The sequence below is a fragment of the Coffea eugenioides genome, chromosome 10 (genome assembly GCF_003713205.1).
Source record: "Coffea eugenioides isolate CCC68of chromosome 10, Ceug_1.0, whole genome shotgun sequence".
Taxonomy (NCBI): domain Eukaryota; kingdom Viridiplantae; phylum Streptophyta; class Magnoliopsida; order Gentianales; family Rubiaceae; genus Coffea; species Coffea eugenioides.
The window spans coordinates 4,991,656-5,009,447 of NC_040044.1; the positions used below are offsets into that span (position 1 = coordinate 4,991,656).

At 37.0% G+C, this 17,792-nt stretch overlaps 3 protein-coding genes across 3 annotated transcripts; 1 reads left to right on the forward strand and 2 right to left on the reverse strand.

Annotated features, from left to right (window-relative positions):
- On the forward strand, positions 1-3,035 carry LOC113749756 (mitochondrial outer membrane protein porin 2-like). Its single transcript, XM_027293589.1, has 6 exons — positions 1-182; positions 276-343; positions 1,588-1,698; positions 1,785-1,871; positions 1,987-2,195; positions 2,464-3,035. The coding sequence occupies exons 1-6, from the start codon at positions 131-133 to the stop codon at positions 2,768-2,770; spliced, it is 834 nt and encodes a 277-aa protein (XP_027149390.1). The 5' UTR covers positions 1-130; the 3' UTR covers positions 2,771-3,035.
- Positions 3,036-4,959: 1,924 nt separating this feature from the next.
- LOC113749036 (F-box/kelch-repeat protein At5g43190) lies at positions 4,960-6,342 on the reverse strand. The gene has a single exon (XM_027292670.1). It carries the CDS (start codon positions 6,168-6,170, stop codon positions 5,094-5,096), a length of 1,077 nt encoding a protein of 358 aa, XP_027148471.1. The 5' UTR covers positions 6,171-6,342; the 3' UTR covers positions 4,960-5,093.
- A 1,190-nt stretch (positions 6,343-7,532) lies between these two features.
- On the reverse strand, positions 7,533-13,481 carry LOC113749423 (WD repeat-containing protein ATCSA-1-like). Its single transcript, XM_027293158.1, has 10 exons — positions 13,135-13,481; positions 12,059-12,316; positions 11,767-11,926; positions 10,600-10,778; positions 9,919-10,168; positions 9,142-9,296; positions 8,962-9,051; positions 8,509-8,580; positions 8,315-8,388; positions 7,533-7,793 (listed from the first exon to the last, which is right to left on the reverse strand). The coding sequence occupies exons 1-9, from the start codon at positions 13,282-13,284 to the stop codon at positions 8,332-8,334; spliced, it is 1,371 nt and encodes a 456-aa protein (XP_027148959.1). The 5' UTR covers positions 13,285-13,481; the 3' UTR covers positions 7,533-7,793; positions 8,315-8,331.
- Between the last annotated feature and the right edge of the window lie 4,311 nt (positions 13,482-17,792).

Genomic DNA, 17,792 nt, shown 5'->3' on the forward strand with positions numbered 1-17,792 from the left:
CAACAACACAACAGTTTTCCTATAATCCAACCCCACAAGAATCTCTCTTAATTCTAATTCACACCACCAGATTCTTCAGAATCTTCGAACTCACCTTCGACAAAAGGAAAAAAAAAAGAACTCTGCGACCATGAGTAGTAGAGGTCCAGGCCTCTTCTCCGACTTCGGCATGAAAGCCAGCGGTAAACAAAGAAAAGAGAAAAAAAAACAGTTAAAGTGGTTGGAATTCACTTTTTTTTTTTGCTCTGAATTAATGGAAGTTGAAAATTTTGCAGATGTACTGACTAAGGACTATAGTACTGAGCAGAAATTCTCCCTCTCTTCCGAGAGTGACGCGGGAGTGGTATGCACCGCAATATTATTATTATTATTATGTTTTTGAACCGATATATTCTACTTCTATTTAATTCTGATGGGTATTGATTTTTTTTTTTTTTTTTTTTTTTTTCCTTTGTGTCTTTAAATTATGATACTAGTATTGATTGATAAAGATGGAAAAGTTTGAGAGGACTGGGAAGTTAAGAAGGTCACAGAATAATATGGGTAGTAGTAATTAGATTTCCAATTAGTTGGCATGCAAATAGGCAATGTAAGTACAGTTTTACATATTTATCATTGTGTTTAGTTCATTCTTATTTTTATTAGATTTATGGACGAAAGTTTGTTGAAGAAAGATTTTTTATTTTTGAGAAAGATAATTATACTAGTTATTTAAGAAGAATTGCTTTTTGGGGATGGGAGGGGAATTTTGGAGGGGGTGGGGGTGGGGAATTGCATTTTGGGCTTTTTTTATTAATTAAAATGTCAGCTTCAATACGTTACTTTTACTTCTTCTATGGCTGATTTTGAAGTAGAAACTTTGTGCTATGCAATTAGCTAGTCTGTGGAAAGTGGAAACTTTGTTTTTGTGATGTGCACTTAGCTGGTTGGCAACAGATTTTGGTGAAATGGAAACTAGTTTCGATTTTGGAGGAGTATTTCTACTTATACATAATAAGAAAATTGGTAGCAAAATGTATGGTCTGACTCAGTTTTAGATTGTTCCACCATTGTTCATTCTTTCTTGCTTTGAGCTGTTCTGCTGAAATATTGATGTTGTTCATCTATTTTCAAGTTCATTCTTTTTACCTTGAGGCAAGGTAAAGGGTGGCTTTTTTTTTTTTTCCTTATTTAGAGTTTAGCGAGTATTTTGTTCATCATCACTGATCACTCCAGTGTGAACCAAGTTCTACATGTATGGTCATTGAAGTGGTATCATTGAAGTTTCACAATGCCCTGGTACTGGGGTCATATTACTGTTTTCTTGTGGATTAACTGCTACCCTTCAGAAGTCTCATACAGTAACCTATTAAAGTCTATCACCCTACATGAATATCCATCGAGTCCTCAAATTGTCATGCGATTTTATTTTACATATATCAGAGGGGTTTCAAATGGTAACTCTGTCTTGTTTTCAATAATTTGGCCACACTTCTTCCTGAATAGCCCAAATTTGTTGCTTGCTTGAACTTTTTATTTTAAATTTCCCGTGTCAGATTGCAAATACTTATCCAACATTTACTCATTGCTGTTATGTTGTGTTGCCAGGCCATTGCGTCCTCTTTAGCTAAGAAGGGTGGATTTTCTGCTGGTGTTGTTGCTGCACAATACAAGTACAAGAAGTCTACAGTTGACGTCAAAGTTGACACAGAATCCAGTGTACATGTTCTTTATCTAGTTGCTTTTTCCTTCCCCTGTGCCTCTATACTTATTGAATTACTGATCTCATGATGTTACTTTGGCAGATTGCAACAAGCATAACGGTGACTGACATCTTACCATCTATGAAGACTATTGCCACGTGTAGATTTCCTGATTACAATTCTGGCAAGGTTGTGCTTTGATTGGACACTCCTGGTCCTGGCTATTGCAACTTGGTGCAAGTTTTGTGTACACAGTTTTTTCCCTTTTTCTTCTGCAATTAAGTCGTTCCATTCTAATTTGCAGATAGGGGTTCAATATTTCCATGAGCATGCAAGTTTCACTGCAGCTGTTGATCTGAACAAGTCTCCAAATGTTGATATTTCCGCAACCATTGGTACTCCTTTCATTGCTTTTGGTACCGAAGCAAGTTACAAGGTGGATTCGCGTTCGTTTACAACGTACAATGCTGGAGTCAGTCTGACAAAACCAAATTATGGTGCTTCTGTAATTTTGTAAGTTTTCCCCTTCTCGTGGACTCTTTTACAGAATCAAGAAGTAAAAGAGGATGGTTTCATAACAGACTAGCTTTGAGAATGAGAAACATATGTTTTGTATGGACTGTTGCAATCAGACCAGTTCTACCCTTCAATATGGGCATTTTTAAAAAAAAAATTATTATTATTTAGCATCTTTTTGGATGTTGTTAGGTTCTATGCTGCAGTAGTAAACAATAATGTGATCCAATTTTTTGTGAATTAATGGTGTTTTATTTTTTGGTAGGGCTGACAAAGGAGATGCAGTGAAGGCAACTTATTTTCACCAATGGGACCAGGAAAAGAGAGGCGTTGCTGTGGCAGAAATTGCAAGAAAGTTCTCTACGAATGTCAGTATTTTGACAGTTGGAACGTCATATGCAATTGATCCTCACACACTGGTCAAGGCAAAGCTGAACAACCACGGCAACCTTGATACCTTGGTGCAGCATGAGTTGGCACCAAAATCTTTCCTGATATTATCCGGATCCTTTGACACCTTAGCCATGGATAAACATCCCCGGTTTGGTTTGGCACTATCTCTCAAGCCTTGAAAAGTCTATAGTCTAGAACATATGGATGTGGTCTTCTTCCAAAATGAAGAAGTTTTTTAGATTTGCTGATTCTTTTTGACTAGGTAATAGGGTATTCTTTATTCTTACTTCTTAATTACCTGGAGGCTATATGGACCATAGTCCTTGGAACATAAATTTTATCTACACTCAACTTTGATGTCGTTGCATCACATAAAGTGATCATCCATATTGCTTCTTGGAAAATGAGTCCATACAGCTGGTCAAAGGTGTTAATTTTCTTCTCTGGACCAGAAGCTTAATCTTCGTTCGGATGACTCGATGGTGAATTAAACTTTGGATTGGATTTTTTATTAGTTATCCGGAAAGTAGTTTAAAGCACCATTGCCTTCTCGAGAAGGGGAAGTATTTTACATGTTGGCCATTACCAGACCATTAAACCACATGCTTGAAACATATTTTTATGGAAATTTGAGCTGGAAGACCTATGCCTATCAACCAACAGATTATTGCGTAAGAGCAGTTATTAATAAGTCAATCTTCAATTATTTGGCTAGAAGAATTCGCCATAGCAGAGTAGTTCAGTGATCACAATCACATGTACTATGTATGCCATGGTTCAAGGAAATGTCATGATTCTGTATTAGGAGAAAATGTCACAATCGCATATACCATTACTATAGCAACTGCTTTTGTGCCTTTGCGGCCATGGACGTTGTATTGAAAACAACGTTTGACATGGAATTTACTTAGATTACATGAAACAACAACTGATATCCAGGCGTTTATGGTTTGGTCGAGAAAAATAATTTTGAAAGACGAACTCTTTCCAGAAGAATGTGGCTTAGCAGCTTTCGTTGTAAAGGCAGCATTTTTCCACTAGGAAATTTCTTCAGTCCCGCTCACCTCATTTGACTTCATTTCAGAGCACGTTGAAAGGGCCTCAGGTCTGATTAAGGAGGGGAAGTCTAAAGAGGTTGATTAAGGGGCTAACAGGTGTACAGACTCGACTAAATCAAATGAGTGCTCTAATATCTCTTTTGAATTTTTTTCACTACAGCCTGCAGGTGGGGTTTGAATCTCTGACCTACAGCCCAAAAGGGAGATTTAATCCCTTTTTAGTGGCCACTGAGTTAAAGCTCGGTAGTTGATCTCAGGTCGATTATGAATTATACCATGTTCTAAAAGTGGCTTGGAGGTTTCAACAAACTCTATCAGGTTTTGTGAGAGTAGATAAAGTCTAGATGTTTATGCTTGATGGTAAGAGTTGAGAAAGCGTCTGAAAGTTTTGACTACTCAAATTAACGTTGTTGATGGAGTATGCAACGCCATCCAGACAACCATCGACTGCATATAAATTATGCGAAAGGAAGAAATCATTGAATGAATACATACATGGCTAGGACATTTTCAATGACTTTAATGGGAAACTTAGAAGGATGATCAATTAGTACTACTTCAGGCGAAAAAGATCAAAAATTATTTAGTACCACTTGATCACATGAAGAGCTAAAAGTCAATTTTATTAGAAGAATAAAAAAAAAAAAGAATGGAAAGTCTTAGGGTTCTCTTTCTTTCTTTCTGTCTTTTTATTACGACTGAGTCTTAGGGATCAAAACTGAATTCAGACGTTTGTAGTAATTAATATAAGTTGGAACTCTATTGGCCAGTTTATTTTTGTTTTTAATTTTTGTTGACTTTGGAATTCCAGTAATCAACTTCACACGTCACAGGTTTGGCTAGTAAAATGTGTTGAATGTTCTTTTTTCGAAGGAATGTGTTGAATGTTCTAATTTCCAATACGTGCTGAACTTTCACCGATATGGTGACATTTTAGAAGCCCTGGTCAGATTAAAAAAAAAAAAAAAACCAATCAAATTTCTTGCAGGTTTGGACCTTAAAATTCTACTCAGATATGGAATTTCAAATTGCCCATCAACAAACAGCATTTTGTTTCGTTTTGCTTATTCACAGACACTAACAGCCTTCTTGAAATATTACAGACGATAAAGTCGCTCGTGTGTTAGCTAAAAATGCAAAATTCATATGTGATGATATCTTTTGGAGGAAAAATCCTTCAGATTTTGTTGTGCCATTTCTAATGGCGGATTTATTAGAAGGTTAGTGAAATTCCAATAATGTTTTTATCCAAAAACAAAAATTATAGACAAAAATTGTGTCCAACATCATCAATACTCAGTGGTAGAAAATGCAAAAACAAGTAGTAGTATATTCATCCAGGATACAACCAAAGAAAGAAATAGTACTGTTGTATTTCAAAAAACATCACAGAATAAAAATTGATCACTAGAATCTCTAACTTTAATATTCCAAAGCGGAATGATCATGCAAATGAGTATAGCTGTGGAACGAAGGAAAACCACTTGAAACCGCAGCTCCATTTCTCAGTTAACAGAGGACATTTGGGAATCCAGTGCCAGGTCTTCCTAGAAACCTTGTAATACAAAACCTCAGGCCAAGTGTAGCAGCAAACGCAGAGAAGTCCCTCGTGCCAAAAGCAATAAACATGCTCATACTTGTGGTAGCAAACTGATAGAAATTTTTTCACCATCATTTCCGGCAGCCTTTCGACTTCAGCCCAATTTTCTCCATCTCCGCTCAACTCCCATAACTTCAAACTCCTTGAAATCCCATCACTCCCAATCCCCCCAATCAGGTACAATTTCCTATTCCCATCACTGACTAACCTGGCAAAGGCAAGCTGATTTGGCAATTGAATCGGAGATCTCTCCCAGCTCCCAGTCTCCAGATCAAAGCATAAGATGTGGAAAGGCTCGGTGGTGATAAAGTACAATTTCCCTTCATGGAATACTCCCCCTTGATTGTTTAAAATCAGGTTGATCCCCTGGAACTGCTGCCAGAGGTGGATGCCAGAGTCGTAAACAAAAGCAGTATTTGATGATCCAGAAGAAGACATCATCAATAGCTTGTAACCGGTTGACGTAGAAACCAAAGTCAAGGACTCGAAACTGCAGGGAAATTTGGGGTACTTGACGACTCTCGAAGACCTTGACAAGAGGTTGCAGACTATAAAAGAGGAGGAGCTGGGATGAGAGAAGCAAAGGCGGCCATGGGAGGCCGATAAAAGGGTACAGGACTGCGCAGGTGAGACCGTGGGAGAGTAGGAAAGAGGCAAATTGCGCCAAGCGTTCTGGACAGTATCATAGAGAGGACATTTGCAACTAAACTGATGGTGTGAAAGTAAGAGGAAAGAAGAGAAAGGTGAAGAAGAAGAAGTAGGAGAAGCAGGAGAGTGTTTAGAAACGAAGGAAGGAGAGAAAAGGAGGGACTTGAAGTGTTTGCAGGTTGATCTGAGGCTCAAGAACGTTTTCAATGGAAGAAATGAGAGGACCCGCTCCAGGATGTCTTCCGGCAACCTGCTCCATATCTCCGGATCCATTTCTTGCTCTATTCGATTTCTAACTCAGCCTAGTAGTTGTTTTATACGTGTGTGTGAATCCATTTCTTTTTCAAGACTGAGCTATTTTCCTTGCTCCTCTTTGACCTCCATCTCCATGGATTGTCGCTGGCTGGAGGTTTATGAAAAGCATGTGGCCATACCATACCCTCGATCTATACACACCAGACCAATAGCCAGCGGGGTTGGAACCAGGACTTACATACAGCAACTGGGGTCCCCATTTTTTGTGGTCCGGTACCAGTAGGCTTTTTTTTTTTTTCCCAACCCCCCTTAAAAAATTATTAATGCGTACATCGGGTTTCAAACTTTTTATTTTTTATTTTTTTTATTTTGGGGGTTTACTTTTAGTAGTGTCGAGTTTTGTAGTAGTTTAGTAGCTCTTAAAGAATTGTAATATAGGAGTGGTTATTTAGGAAAGTAATATGAGAAAAAACCAAACTTTTTAAAAATTTAAGAGGGCAATACTGAGAGAGAATAAATAGTACCTCTTGAAATTGAGGGAAGAGAATTAATTAACTTTTTCAGGAAAAACTTCAAAAGTTCGTAACGCTTGCAAACTTGTTCAATCATTTTTGCAAAACTGAGGGGGTCAGCGGCCCACTCTAATCTCTACAAGCCAGAAGAGTACGTTTTAAAATTGTAAGAAAAAATTATAAATGTTTGTAAAGCTTTCCAACTTGTTAAATAATTTTTGCATAATTGAGGGGGGCCCACTGTCACCTCTAACTCTACTTGGCTCTGCCTGATCGTAGTAACTCTTGCGACACATTCACGTCTTAGAAAACAGGTTGTCAACTCTTGCAACCTTACATTTAAACAAAAAAAATTTAAAAAAAAAACTCTTGTGACCTTTCGGATTTTCTTTCACGTAGACTTCTTTGATGACCATACACAAAATGCCAGTCACAAAGTAGGCAGCCCAGCTGGGCTCATTTAAAGGAGTCAACTTCTCTCTTTTTTGTGAAATCCCATTCTATTACAAGGAGAGGAGTCAACTTCCCTGCGGTCTATAATAAACTGCAACTAGCATCCACCTACAACTGACCCGGAATCCATAAAGAAAACTGCATCCATTTGTGATTCTCTAGTTGCATAAAACTTTCTGGGTTCTTAGATATACCTCAAAAGTATCGAAAACTAGAAAAGTCAAACTATCACCTGCTCTAATACAGTTGTGTACAAGTAAAAACCTCTAATATTTTACAAAGAAACAGCTTGGCCTTCTATGTTATCTAGAAAATATATTGGCAAGCAACGCTACTGATGATTATTAAATCTTACAACATATGCAACTTTAGTGAAAGCTATTTAAAACCAATAGCAGATAATCATATAGCAAAGTTAGAAAATAAAATAAAAACTTCAAAACCATTTTGATTGTTCACTCTCAAGGCCGGCGGTCACATAAATGCTAGTCTCCAGGACGGCCACGCTATACGGCCATCCCCACAAACGTTCCATCTACCACCTCGTCTCTATTTCAATATTTCTGCTGTTCTGGCCCAGCCAGCACCAAGACGTACTTGTATACCTACCACCGTTGTCATTTATCTTTGGTAGCAACCACTCGGCTGGATGCTGATTAGCTTGGAACAAGTCAACCTGTCGTAGAGATTCAATACCAAGATCTAGTCGGAACACAAACTAAAGGAGAAAAACAAGAAACAAACATGACAAATATGAAAGAGATTGATTTTCCATATAGTCAGAAACTTTTGCCAGATCCATTTGCATTTGGATCTTTGGAACAAGATAAAAGAAACAGAAAGTCTGTTGGTATAGAGGAGTTGATAGAATCCCATATTAAGTTTCTGAAGTACAATCATAAGAAAACGTCGACTCCAAGTACAAATGCAATAGCCTATCCACGAAACTGAATAAGAAAAAGAAAAATGCTAAGACAAAACTCTACTTTGTATGGGACTATGTACTTCTGGATCTGCTCTACATCCACAATTAGAACTAAAAGATGGGTAGTCTTTCAAACAACAAGGAAATTGGACAGCAGCACATATAGCATGAAATTCTCACAATTTTCTTCAGTATCAAAATTGGGTATGTGCAGGATACTAGATATATACACAGTTGAAAAGAGAGACATGGGATTCCGAAAGCTAAATTACCTTGGCAGGATCAAATCTCAGTCACTCCAATTATCTTGATCAAGTGCAGCACCCTGCCCCTTCCTCCACTCATCCTACAATTGAACTCAAATGGTGTAAGGCCCTTGTGCCCATAAGGAAATCATAGCATGATTTGTGCACTTTAACTTAAATCAATAGATAAAATGTGGTGCAAATTAATGCGAAAAGCATACCACTTCACCAGTGGTAAAATTAGAAGGAGACCAAACCAGAATCTGTCTATCATTACCACCAGTGTACAGTTCCTGACACAGGTAGAATGAGCTTTGTTAATTACCAGATTTAAGGTGCAAACCAAGACAAAATCCTCTAGATTAAATGAATAGCAACAGCCTCAAGATTTAACATCCTCAATCACTCATCTTTGTTTAAGGAAATACAATATCTAAACAACAGCTTAAATGAACATATTGATTAAATGCAACTCCAGTTGCATTTAAAATCTCTACATTGAAAATGTTACCAAGAATTCTCGAGACAGATTGAGGGCAGAACCTTCTTAAGATGCTAAATGACAAATGCCCAACAGAATAAAAGACAAAGCAACACTGCATCCATACACTTGTGCAAGCATACAGACGCATGCATGCACAAACACAGAGAGAGAGAGAGAGAGAGAGAGAGACCTGATCCTGTGCACTATACCAACAACAGTTCACATTTTCATAATGGCCACGAAAATTCATCAACGTCTTGCCTGACCACATATCAAATGCCTATGCCGTTCAAGTGGAACACATGGTAAGAGATGGTTAAGTGTGTATTAGTACAAAATAAGATTTGACTTAAAGGAGAAAAACAATTACTTTTGCAGTTGTCATGCATGGAACAAAAACAAGTGCTGAATCTTGAGTTGTGGCCAACTGTAATGGCTTGCTTGTTTGCAGTCGCGTGATTTCAAAATTAACTAGCGTATTGCACCCAGATTCTATGTCCCATAACCTCAACCTAGAATCAGAACCTGCAACCAGGACCCAGAATGAGAACATTAAAGCAATTAACTTATGTTTTCTGGCATAAAATGCATCAATAAAGCATTACAACATCTCTGAACAAGTAGACACCACAGTATTCTATCCAAAGATAAGCCAAGGGTTTTGATTGCTCACATTAAATAAAGTGGATACACCTCCATCTTCTACGAATTGGGGAAATAAGCAATGTTACTCAGAATAATGACAAGAGTTCACTGGGACTTTTCGATCAGTTGACTCAAGGTTATCATAACTGCTGTCCCAATTATTATCCTAACTAATGTACAAAATGCACATAGAGAGAAAGGCAATGTCATGGCTCCTATATGGTAAAGGCAGCTACAGAGGGGTGGAGGCATTGAGAAGAATCAGACGCACATCTCAAGGAATTTTCACATCTGTAGACCTAAAGAGCTAAAACACTTGGACATCATTTCCAAATTCAGCAATTATAAGCTCGAAATATATGACCCTTGTTTTCAGTACTAAGGAATTCTTGGGGCAATTGTCAGGTACTTAAAGTGGTAACCAACAGGATGCCCAAATTTCAATTCAAGAAGTGTTTACAACACATGTGGAACAAAATGTTGAATAAAAAGCAAATTGAACCTGCACTTAGAAGGTACATCCCATCCCCAGTAGCTCTTAAACCAAAAACAGCACCATAATGAGCAGTAGCGCGATCCTGAGTGGACAACATTCCAGGATGCAACCTCTGCTTCACAGAACCCTTAAGTTGAGAGGAATGCTTATTAAGGCCACCATGTTTTGAAGAATTTCCATTATTAGTTTTCCTTTGAGGTGGCCGGGACTTTACTGATGAACTTGGATTGATGGATGAAGATTTAGACGTTATAACCTGAGAGAATATGGTGAGCAAATTTTTCAGAGATAGGAATGCACCATAACTGGAGGAAAACTGAAAACCTTGAACCCTAGGAATTGGCTATTCTTCAGCTGACCAGATATGATAGATAATTGCCTTTTTGACATCGTATGAAGATTATAAAGCAAAAAGAACTACCAAAAGGGAGATGACATGAATTTTCCTTACACAATGGGGCGTCTTTCTAATCAATAACAGAGAAAATCTTAATGCTCGTCTCTCCACCATATCTTAATAGACAACCGTAACAAGCAGGGATAATGTATGTTTCACTACTCAAATATCATTGCTGGAACATTTCCAGGGAAATCAGAAGGCAACATGCAAACGAAAATGTTCATTTGATCCTCCAGATTAGAATATTATAGGATGCTTTTGACACAGGATGGAAGAGAGATAGGGACCTTATTTGCAGTGGATCGAACCAGGAGGGGAGGGCGTCTCCCAAGCTGAGAGCGAGACTGGTCTAACACATGGAAGCATCCAGCTCGCCTGATGTCCCAGAAACGTATTGCACCATCACATCCCCCAGTTATCAAAATCCACTCACTTGAACTAGACCACTCCACTGACATTACACCATCTGCAATGGAAAAATATTTTGCATTAAGGGCCTTTAGATGCATAGCTGTACATTTGCTATATTTACAAACTAAAACAAAGGTAAAATCTGTAACTAAATGAATCAAAGGTTAAGGAGGAAGAATTAAATAAAAATGTTGACCACGATTTTAGATGGATGCTCTTATCCTAGTCTAGTATGGAACAGGATCGAACAGGTGCAGTGTATTAAGGGGGTGAAACATGTTATATTAAAAGAGCAAACACGCATATTGGAACGTACATAATACCAATTTCTTGAAAGAGAAGGAATCTACTTCACAGTCACAAAATTATTCACAGCATACCAGTTCCTTGTCAGATAGATTCTCGGTGATGTATTATTTTTTATGCTTTTAAAAAAATTGCTAGTCCTGGCTCAAATCCTTTCATGTGTTTCTGACAAGGTAACATCAGCTTAAATGCAAATCCAAGATAACATGGTCAAAGCATCACACCTCTAATTAAGTTAATTAATCCCAGCATCTAAGCTTAGGATCTAAACATCAATTCCTACTTCAACCAAATCAAGTCTAAGCATTACTTTGAGCCAAAAAAAAGGCTTTAGCCACCAATAAAAAGTTAGTACATTTTACAATAATAAACGTGTAAGATGACCAATAATATGGATTTGATCTCCATATTTCGCACATTAAACTAGAATAATCAGTTCCATGTTCAATTCATAATAACCATGCTTATAAGCATTTGCCACAGGAAAGATATCCTATTATGATTAATGATTACTTGTTTCTGTCTTTTCTTTTCGTTTTCCCTGATTTTGACAGGGAATATGATTTGGCACAGAGTTTGATCTGAACTAAATTTTTTTGAATCATGTTAAAAATGTAAGTAACTGGGAGGTCAATTCACACAAAACAATTCACACAAAGCAAATAAGGTGGAATACAAAATACAATGGATGTTAAAGAAGAAACCAAAATGACAGCAAGCCTTAGATTCAGACATACCACGGTGTCCAGACAAAGTGTGAGCAAATGCCCCTGAAGCAATATCACAAAGGCGTACTTGAACATCTTCAGTCCCGGCAGCAATTAGCATATGTGAGGTTGCTAATGAAGACATAGCAGTCCTATAAACCTTTCCAGGCATTTTAAAGTCCATTACCACCTAGAAAGTGAATGAACAGCTAAATTCAATTCTATTGGATATTATTAAATGGAAATTTACTGTAGCCTGTAACCAAGAGGATAAAGCTAGTAGTATGTAGAGAAATGTGTACGCATATCAAACCAACAGTACCTGTGTGGTATTTGTATCCCACACATTGATGTGATGATCATATGAACCAGTAATAAATAGCCCTGTGTCGATAGGATACCAGGTCACTGAGGATATGGCGTATTTGTGACCATGTTCATGTTGCTTGTCAACAACAAAGAGAGACTTGTGCCTAGCAATAAGACCATTCCCCTCATGCGATGCACATTGAACATCGTAAACAGCAACTGAAGAATCTGCAGCACCAGCCAACAAGTATCGACCCTCTGTCAAATCAACCTGAGATTGTGATCACATGAATGGCCACAAAAAGGTTTCTTTAACCAAAATTAAATCTTAATCACACCTGATTCAGCAAACAACTCATCTAATGTTTGTATTAATGGAACCCCCAATATCCTATCAATATATGTGCTTAAGACAATACAGTTTCTGAGCATGCCCATTACATCTACTTCAAGCTGGTAAAGTCGTATCACGTTGACATACAAATATCATATGAGTTAATTTTTCACCAAGAAAAGAACAACAAAAACTAGCAGTCCTAGTAACACAAAAGAAGCCCAGTTAGATAGCTAAACCCCAATAAGACTTGAAAGACAAACTAAGCTACTTTATACTCAACCTCAGGCTCAGCTCGAGCTCTGAATCACCAACTAATTCAAACAAAGAACTCAGCTAGATTAGCATCAAACTTCAAGTTTCAGCATACATAAATCAAGCTACTCAAGTTCAGCTCAATACAAGCTCGTTCCAGCTGCCTCCAACAATAATCAAGCTGAGTTCGAACGCATACAGACAATTTTAAATTGGCTAATAAAAATAAACCAAGCTTGAAGAATATAAAACTTAGCTAATTTCCGATCGTTCAACCAATAAAAAGCAAAATTCAAGTCTTTAATCACACTCTTCCATAAAATTTTCTACAGCGCGAGATATATCAAGCTGAACTGAACATGAGCTAAAAGAACAACTACATTATCCTAGAACACATAATATCGAAGGCACAAAACTATTAATCGCAGTCATTATTATTGCGATGGCTAACGGTTAATTTAATTGAGGTAAAGGAGCTTATTAGTGAGTAAAAAGTGAACCTGCAGAGAGTTAACGGCGCCGCGGTGAGCAGAGACGATTTCCTTGTGGTTCGAAAGCTGAATTGAGGAATTTCTGCCGGACTTAATCCTACTACTGAATAAATTAGGTCGAAGCTTCCCGAATTCCCTATCTCCGATCTCCTTCCACATCGTCGTCCTCGCATCTTCCCCCCGGCCGATTATCCAGTAACTAAGTATCCAATTCAAATCACTGCAATATATATTTATATGTGTTTAATCGAAAGGGATGACTTCTTGTACTAATTTATAACAATCGGTTCTAACTTCTGTGAACAAGCCAAATCTCGGTGACATTGAACTGTTTGGTTTCTGGTATTGTTTTTAGTTTTTCAGTTGACGTTTGCTTCTGGAAATTCGACAGCTTTTTGGGCCGACTTTGATGGCACAGATCGTTATAATTGGACTTGGGCCCAAGCTCCCCGATCCCGTGGTAATAATAGGAATTCGATCTTTAATTTTTTTAGTCCTTAGTTTCCCGTCCGTAGATTTTCGGAGCAAGCCCAAAGGCCAGCGCATTCCAATATGGAAAATACGGAGGCATTGGAGTTGGGTTTGCGTGAAACGTTAAAGCGTTCATTTAGGCTCTTAGATTGGAACCTTTCTTGCTGTGTTAGGTTCAAGATTCAAATCATTAATTTAGACCAATAATTGGATAGAGTTGTTAAAACGAATCGAATTGTTCGGTAGTTCGATTCGTTTCGACATGTTCGTATTCGTGAAAAACTCGTTCGAAACCTTAAATGAACCGAGTTCGAACGAATTTTTTTATTCGATTAATAATCGAGCGAACACGAGCATGTTCGCAAGTTTTAACGAACGTTCGTGAACATGGACATAATTATTATTTGACAAAATTTAGGGTTAATTTTATGCTAGACTTTTATATTTGGAGGGTTTTATTTGTTATTTTTACGTTAATGTTAGTTATATAGTTAATGAATAATAAAATTTAGTCACTTACTGCTTTAATTGTTTTTTAGAATGATTAATGATTTGTATGGCATATTTAAGGTTTAAAATAATTTGGATTCGAGCATTTCGAGCATGTTCGCGAACGGCTCGTTTATGTTAAACGAGCCGAACATGAAGTCGAACGTGAATTTTGCTTAGCGTGTTGAACACGAGCACAAGTTTAGAATTCGAAAATTAACGAACGAACACGAACGTTGTTCGAATCGCTTAACGAACAGAGTTCAAACATGAGATATTTGGTTCGATTTGACTCGTTTACGGCTCTATAATTGGAGGAAGGTTCAAATCCTGCCACTCAGTAGGGTGGTAAGGATGTGAAGAGAGGTTGAATGGGGAAAGAAAAAAAAAGAAGCATTGATATAGAAAAGAATAAATAAGTAAGATTATTTCAAAGTTTATGTCATGGAACACCTTTTTGGATGTCGAACATATTTTGGTCCAAATTCAATTGTTACATTTTCGAGATCAATTCATGATTCATGAGCGGAGAGACATTGGCAGATTTACGCTATCTTGAGCAAACCATCAAGGTCTCATCATCATGTAATAGCAATTAAGAAGGTGGTTGGAGAATGGGTGGCAGCAGAGGCGGACTCCTTTTTAAGAGCAATCAAAGAGTTACTCGTAGCAAAGCTAAAGCCCTAATGACACTTTAATTGCTTATCGTGACAGCCTCGTACCATTTCTTCCCTTGGGGCCTCAACCCCGCAGCATTATTAGCCCCACGATCAAAGGGCACATCATCAGTTTTTTTCTTTTTAATAAATAAATTCAATTTGAGAAAATAACGTGATTATTGCTATCTCATGCTGGAAGTTAGTTTAACCACAAATAGGAAGAGTACCCAGCGATGACATGAACGAGAGGGACAAGACAAGAAGAGAGGGGAAGCTGCAGCCCCCCCGCTAATACAACGACAAATGAAGTAGTCTCAGTCTCGGGGCTCAGGAAGGTTCCCCCCCCCCCCCCGGCGCTCTCTTCCAAAACTAACTGTTTAAGGCTGGGCGAAACAAAATTACCTATACAAGAAGCTCAAATCAAATCCTTTTGGTTATGCTTTGGGCCTAATTGACGCCCGTTTTAACGTCTTAAAAAGTTGTTCCATGTTGCATCATTGCTTGATCTTTGACATTCTGGATTAGCCAACTGTCGGTTTAGCCTTTTAACTTGAACAAATAGAAATTCTTTTTTTTGTTGAATTAAGCTAATGATATCATCATAATCACTCGCCATTAAAAAAAAAAAAAAAAGCAACTCGGGCATCTTGGTATATGCACATCCAAGCTTTTTAATTTTTCTTTCGACATAGGTTTATTACCATGGACTGCTTCATTAATTTAGCATCTGAACCAGACGAATTACTTAAACAACATTTGTTCGTACTGTCAGGATAAGCCAGTTGTCCAACATTTTTCCACCATTCTAGCCGACTTGTTGCTGCTTGTAAGAGAGAGTTGAGATAAAAAAATACGTGACAAACAAATCCCAAGGGGCAGGTTTTGCTCACGAGATCATAAATCGTTTACAGAAATTCTTACAAATCTCTCACTACTATATTAGTTCTCAATTCATATTAATTAATATTAAAAAATATTAATCAGGCTCAATTTGGATCTAGAAGGATACAGTTGTCTTTTTTTAAAAAAAGAAAAGAAAAATATGAACACAAAACCTTTCATCAGTTGGACATTTTATTTGGATTGAAAATGTAGTTCTGCATAAGAGGAATAGAATTCTCTGGCACTAGAGTACTAGACTGATGCAATGATCCGTATTGGTGTATATATGATTATGTGGATTGGCATTGTAGCAGACCCGACAGTCCAAATAAATCTGCCACGTGCTCTTCATTACATTAATTGATCAATTAATTACTCTTTATCTACCTAAGGGTTCATTTGGGAGTTGAGGATTTGGACAGATCATTTGGGAGTTGAGGATTTGGACAGAAAAGAAAGGGAAAGAAGAGAAAGTTTGATTTTCCTTTGTTTGTGAGTTTTTAGTAAAAGAGAAAAAAAAAAAGAAATTGGAGAGAAATGGAAAGAAAATTGGAGGAAACTTGTGAACATTTTTTAAAATACCTATTTTATCCTTAAAAATATCTTGAACAAATATTTAATGACTTTTATATCCAAAATCATTCCATTAATTCTCAAAACTCCCAAACAATATAACAATCCCTTTTCTTCTCTTCTCTTCTCTCATAACTTAAGTGTTCCCTTCTTCTCTTTTCTATCCCAAACTCCCAAACTAAGCTTAAAGATGAGTTAGAGGGTCCAAATTAATAAGTTTTGTTTGGACAAGCCAAATTTGGTTTGCAAAATTTGTTTTCACAAATCCCAATCACCTTTTTATCTTTCCAATCACCTTTTTATCTCACATACATTACATCACAAAAAGTGCTACAGTAAATATCTCAAATAAATCATCCAAATAAACTCTTATCCAAACAAATTTGAACTAGGCCCGAAAACTTGGCCATGGGATAGACTTATTATATACTACTATATGTGACTACAATAAATAGAACCCGTGTGATTTTGAATCATGAGAGATTCCCAAACTCCATCTCCTTTCCGGGAAATTATTATTCCTTTTACCCTTGCTAACCAAATTTTGTCAAAAGAGGGATGCATCAGTCATGAACCAGCCTGGCCAAAGATCTTTGCTTGACCATCCGACCAATCTTCTAGAGCACCGTGCAACTGCCCACGAGGTTCTCATTATTATTAGTAATAAAACTTGCGAGAACAGATACATGAAGTAAATGGTCAATAAAGGTTATCTGCAATGCAATGATGCTCCCATGATATAAAAACCTTAAAAGATGTTTTCACTTCCAACCGTGGACAATATATGGTTGGTCAGTCCTAAATTTCTTTCGGTTGAACGTTACACTACTAGCATCTTTGAATTTCGTCTCACTCAAAAGTTTATTGAATTACGTGTTCATCTGTAATTTCACATGGATGACCAAAGATTAGACGACCTTTTTTTTTTTAATAGATAATAGGAAACAATTTTTTTTACATCACAAATACGATTATATTCTTATATTTTAAATATTTTTTTTAAAAAATCTTACAGATATTACATTATGTAGAATGTTAGATGTTATTTTAATTTTTTTAAAAAATAATCTTCAATTCAAAAATTTTCCAACATGCCTTTATGTCGAACAGATACAACTCAGTCAAGCCTCAATAAAATTCACTAGTATTCTGCATTGTTCATCGTTCATCTAACAGCGTATGTGTTAACAGCCTTGTTCGGAAAATAATTTTTCTTTTAAAATTTTTTTATTTTTCTTAAATTCAATTTTCAATCACTGTTTATCTTACATCAAGTTAGAAAAATGTATTATTCTTGAACAGATTAGCCGAAAATCAGAACAAAGATCAATTTTCGACTATCATTGTCATATACTCGTATGTTAACCAATTAACCATCTGCTCAATTGAGCGACATCAAGCTCATGAGCTCAACTAGCTTTCAAAATATCCAAAATAAAAACTACTGGCTGCTGGCCCACTGAACATTTCAAAGTTGAAACCAGATTTACAATTTTAAATTGGGTTTTATACATAAATAATCCACCTGAAAATGAAAGTGGGATGTAGAAAATATTTTTAGGATAGTGACAGTCGTACTCAATAGTTTATTGT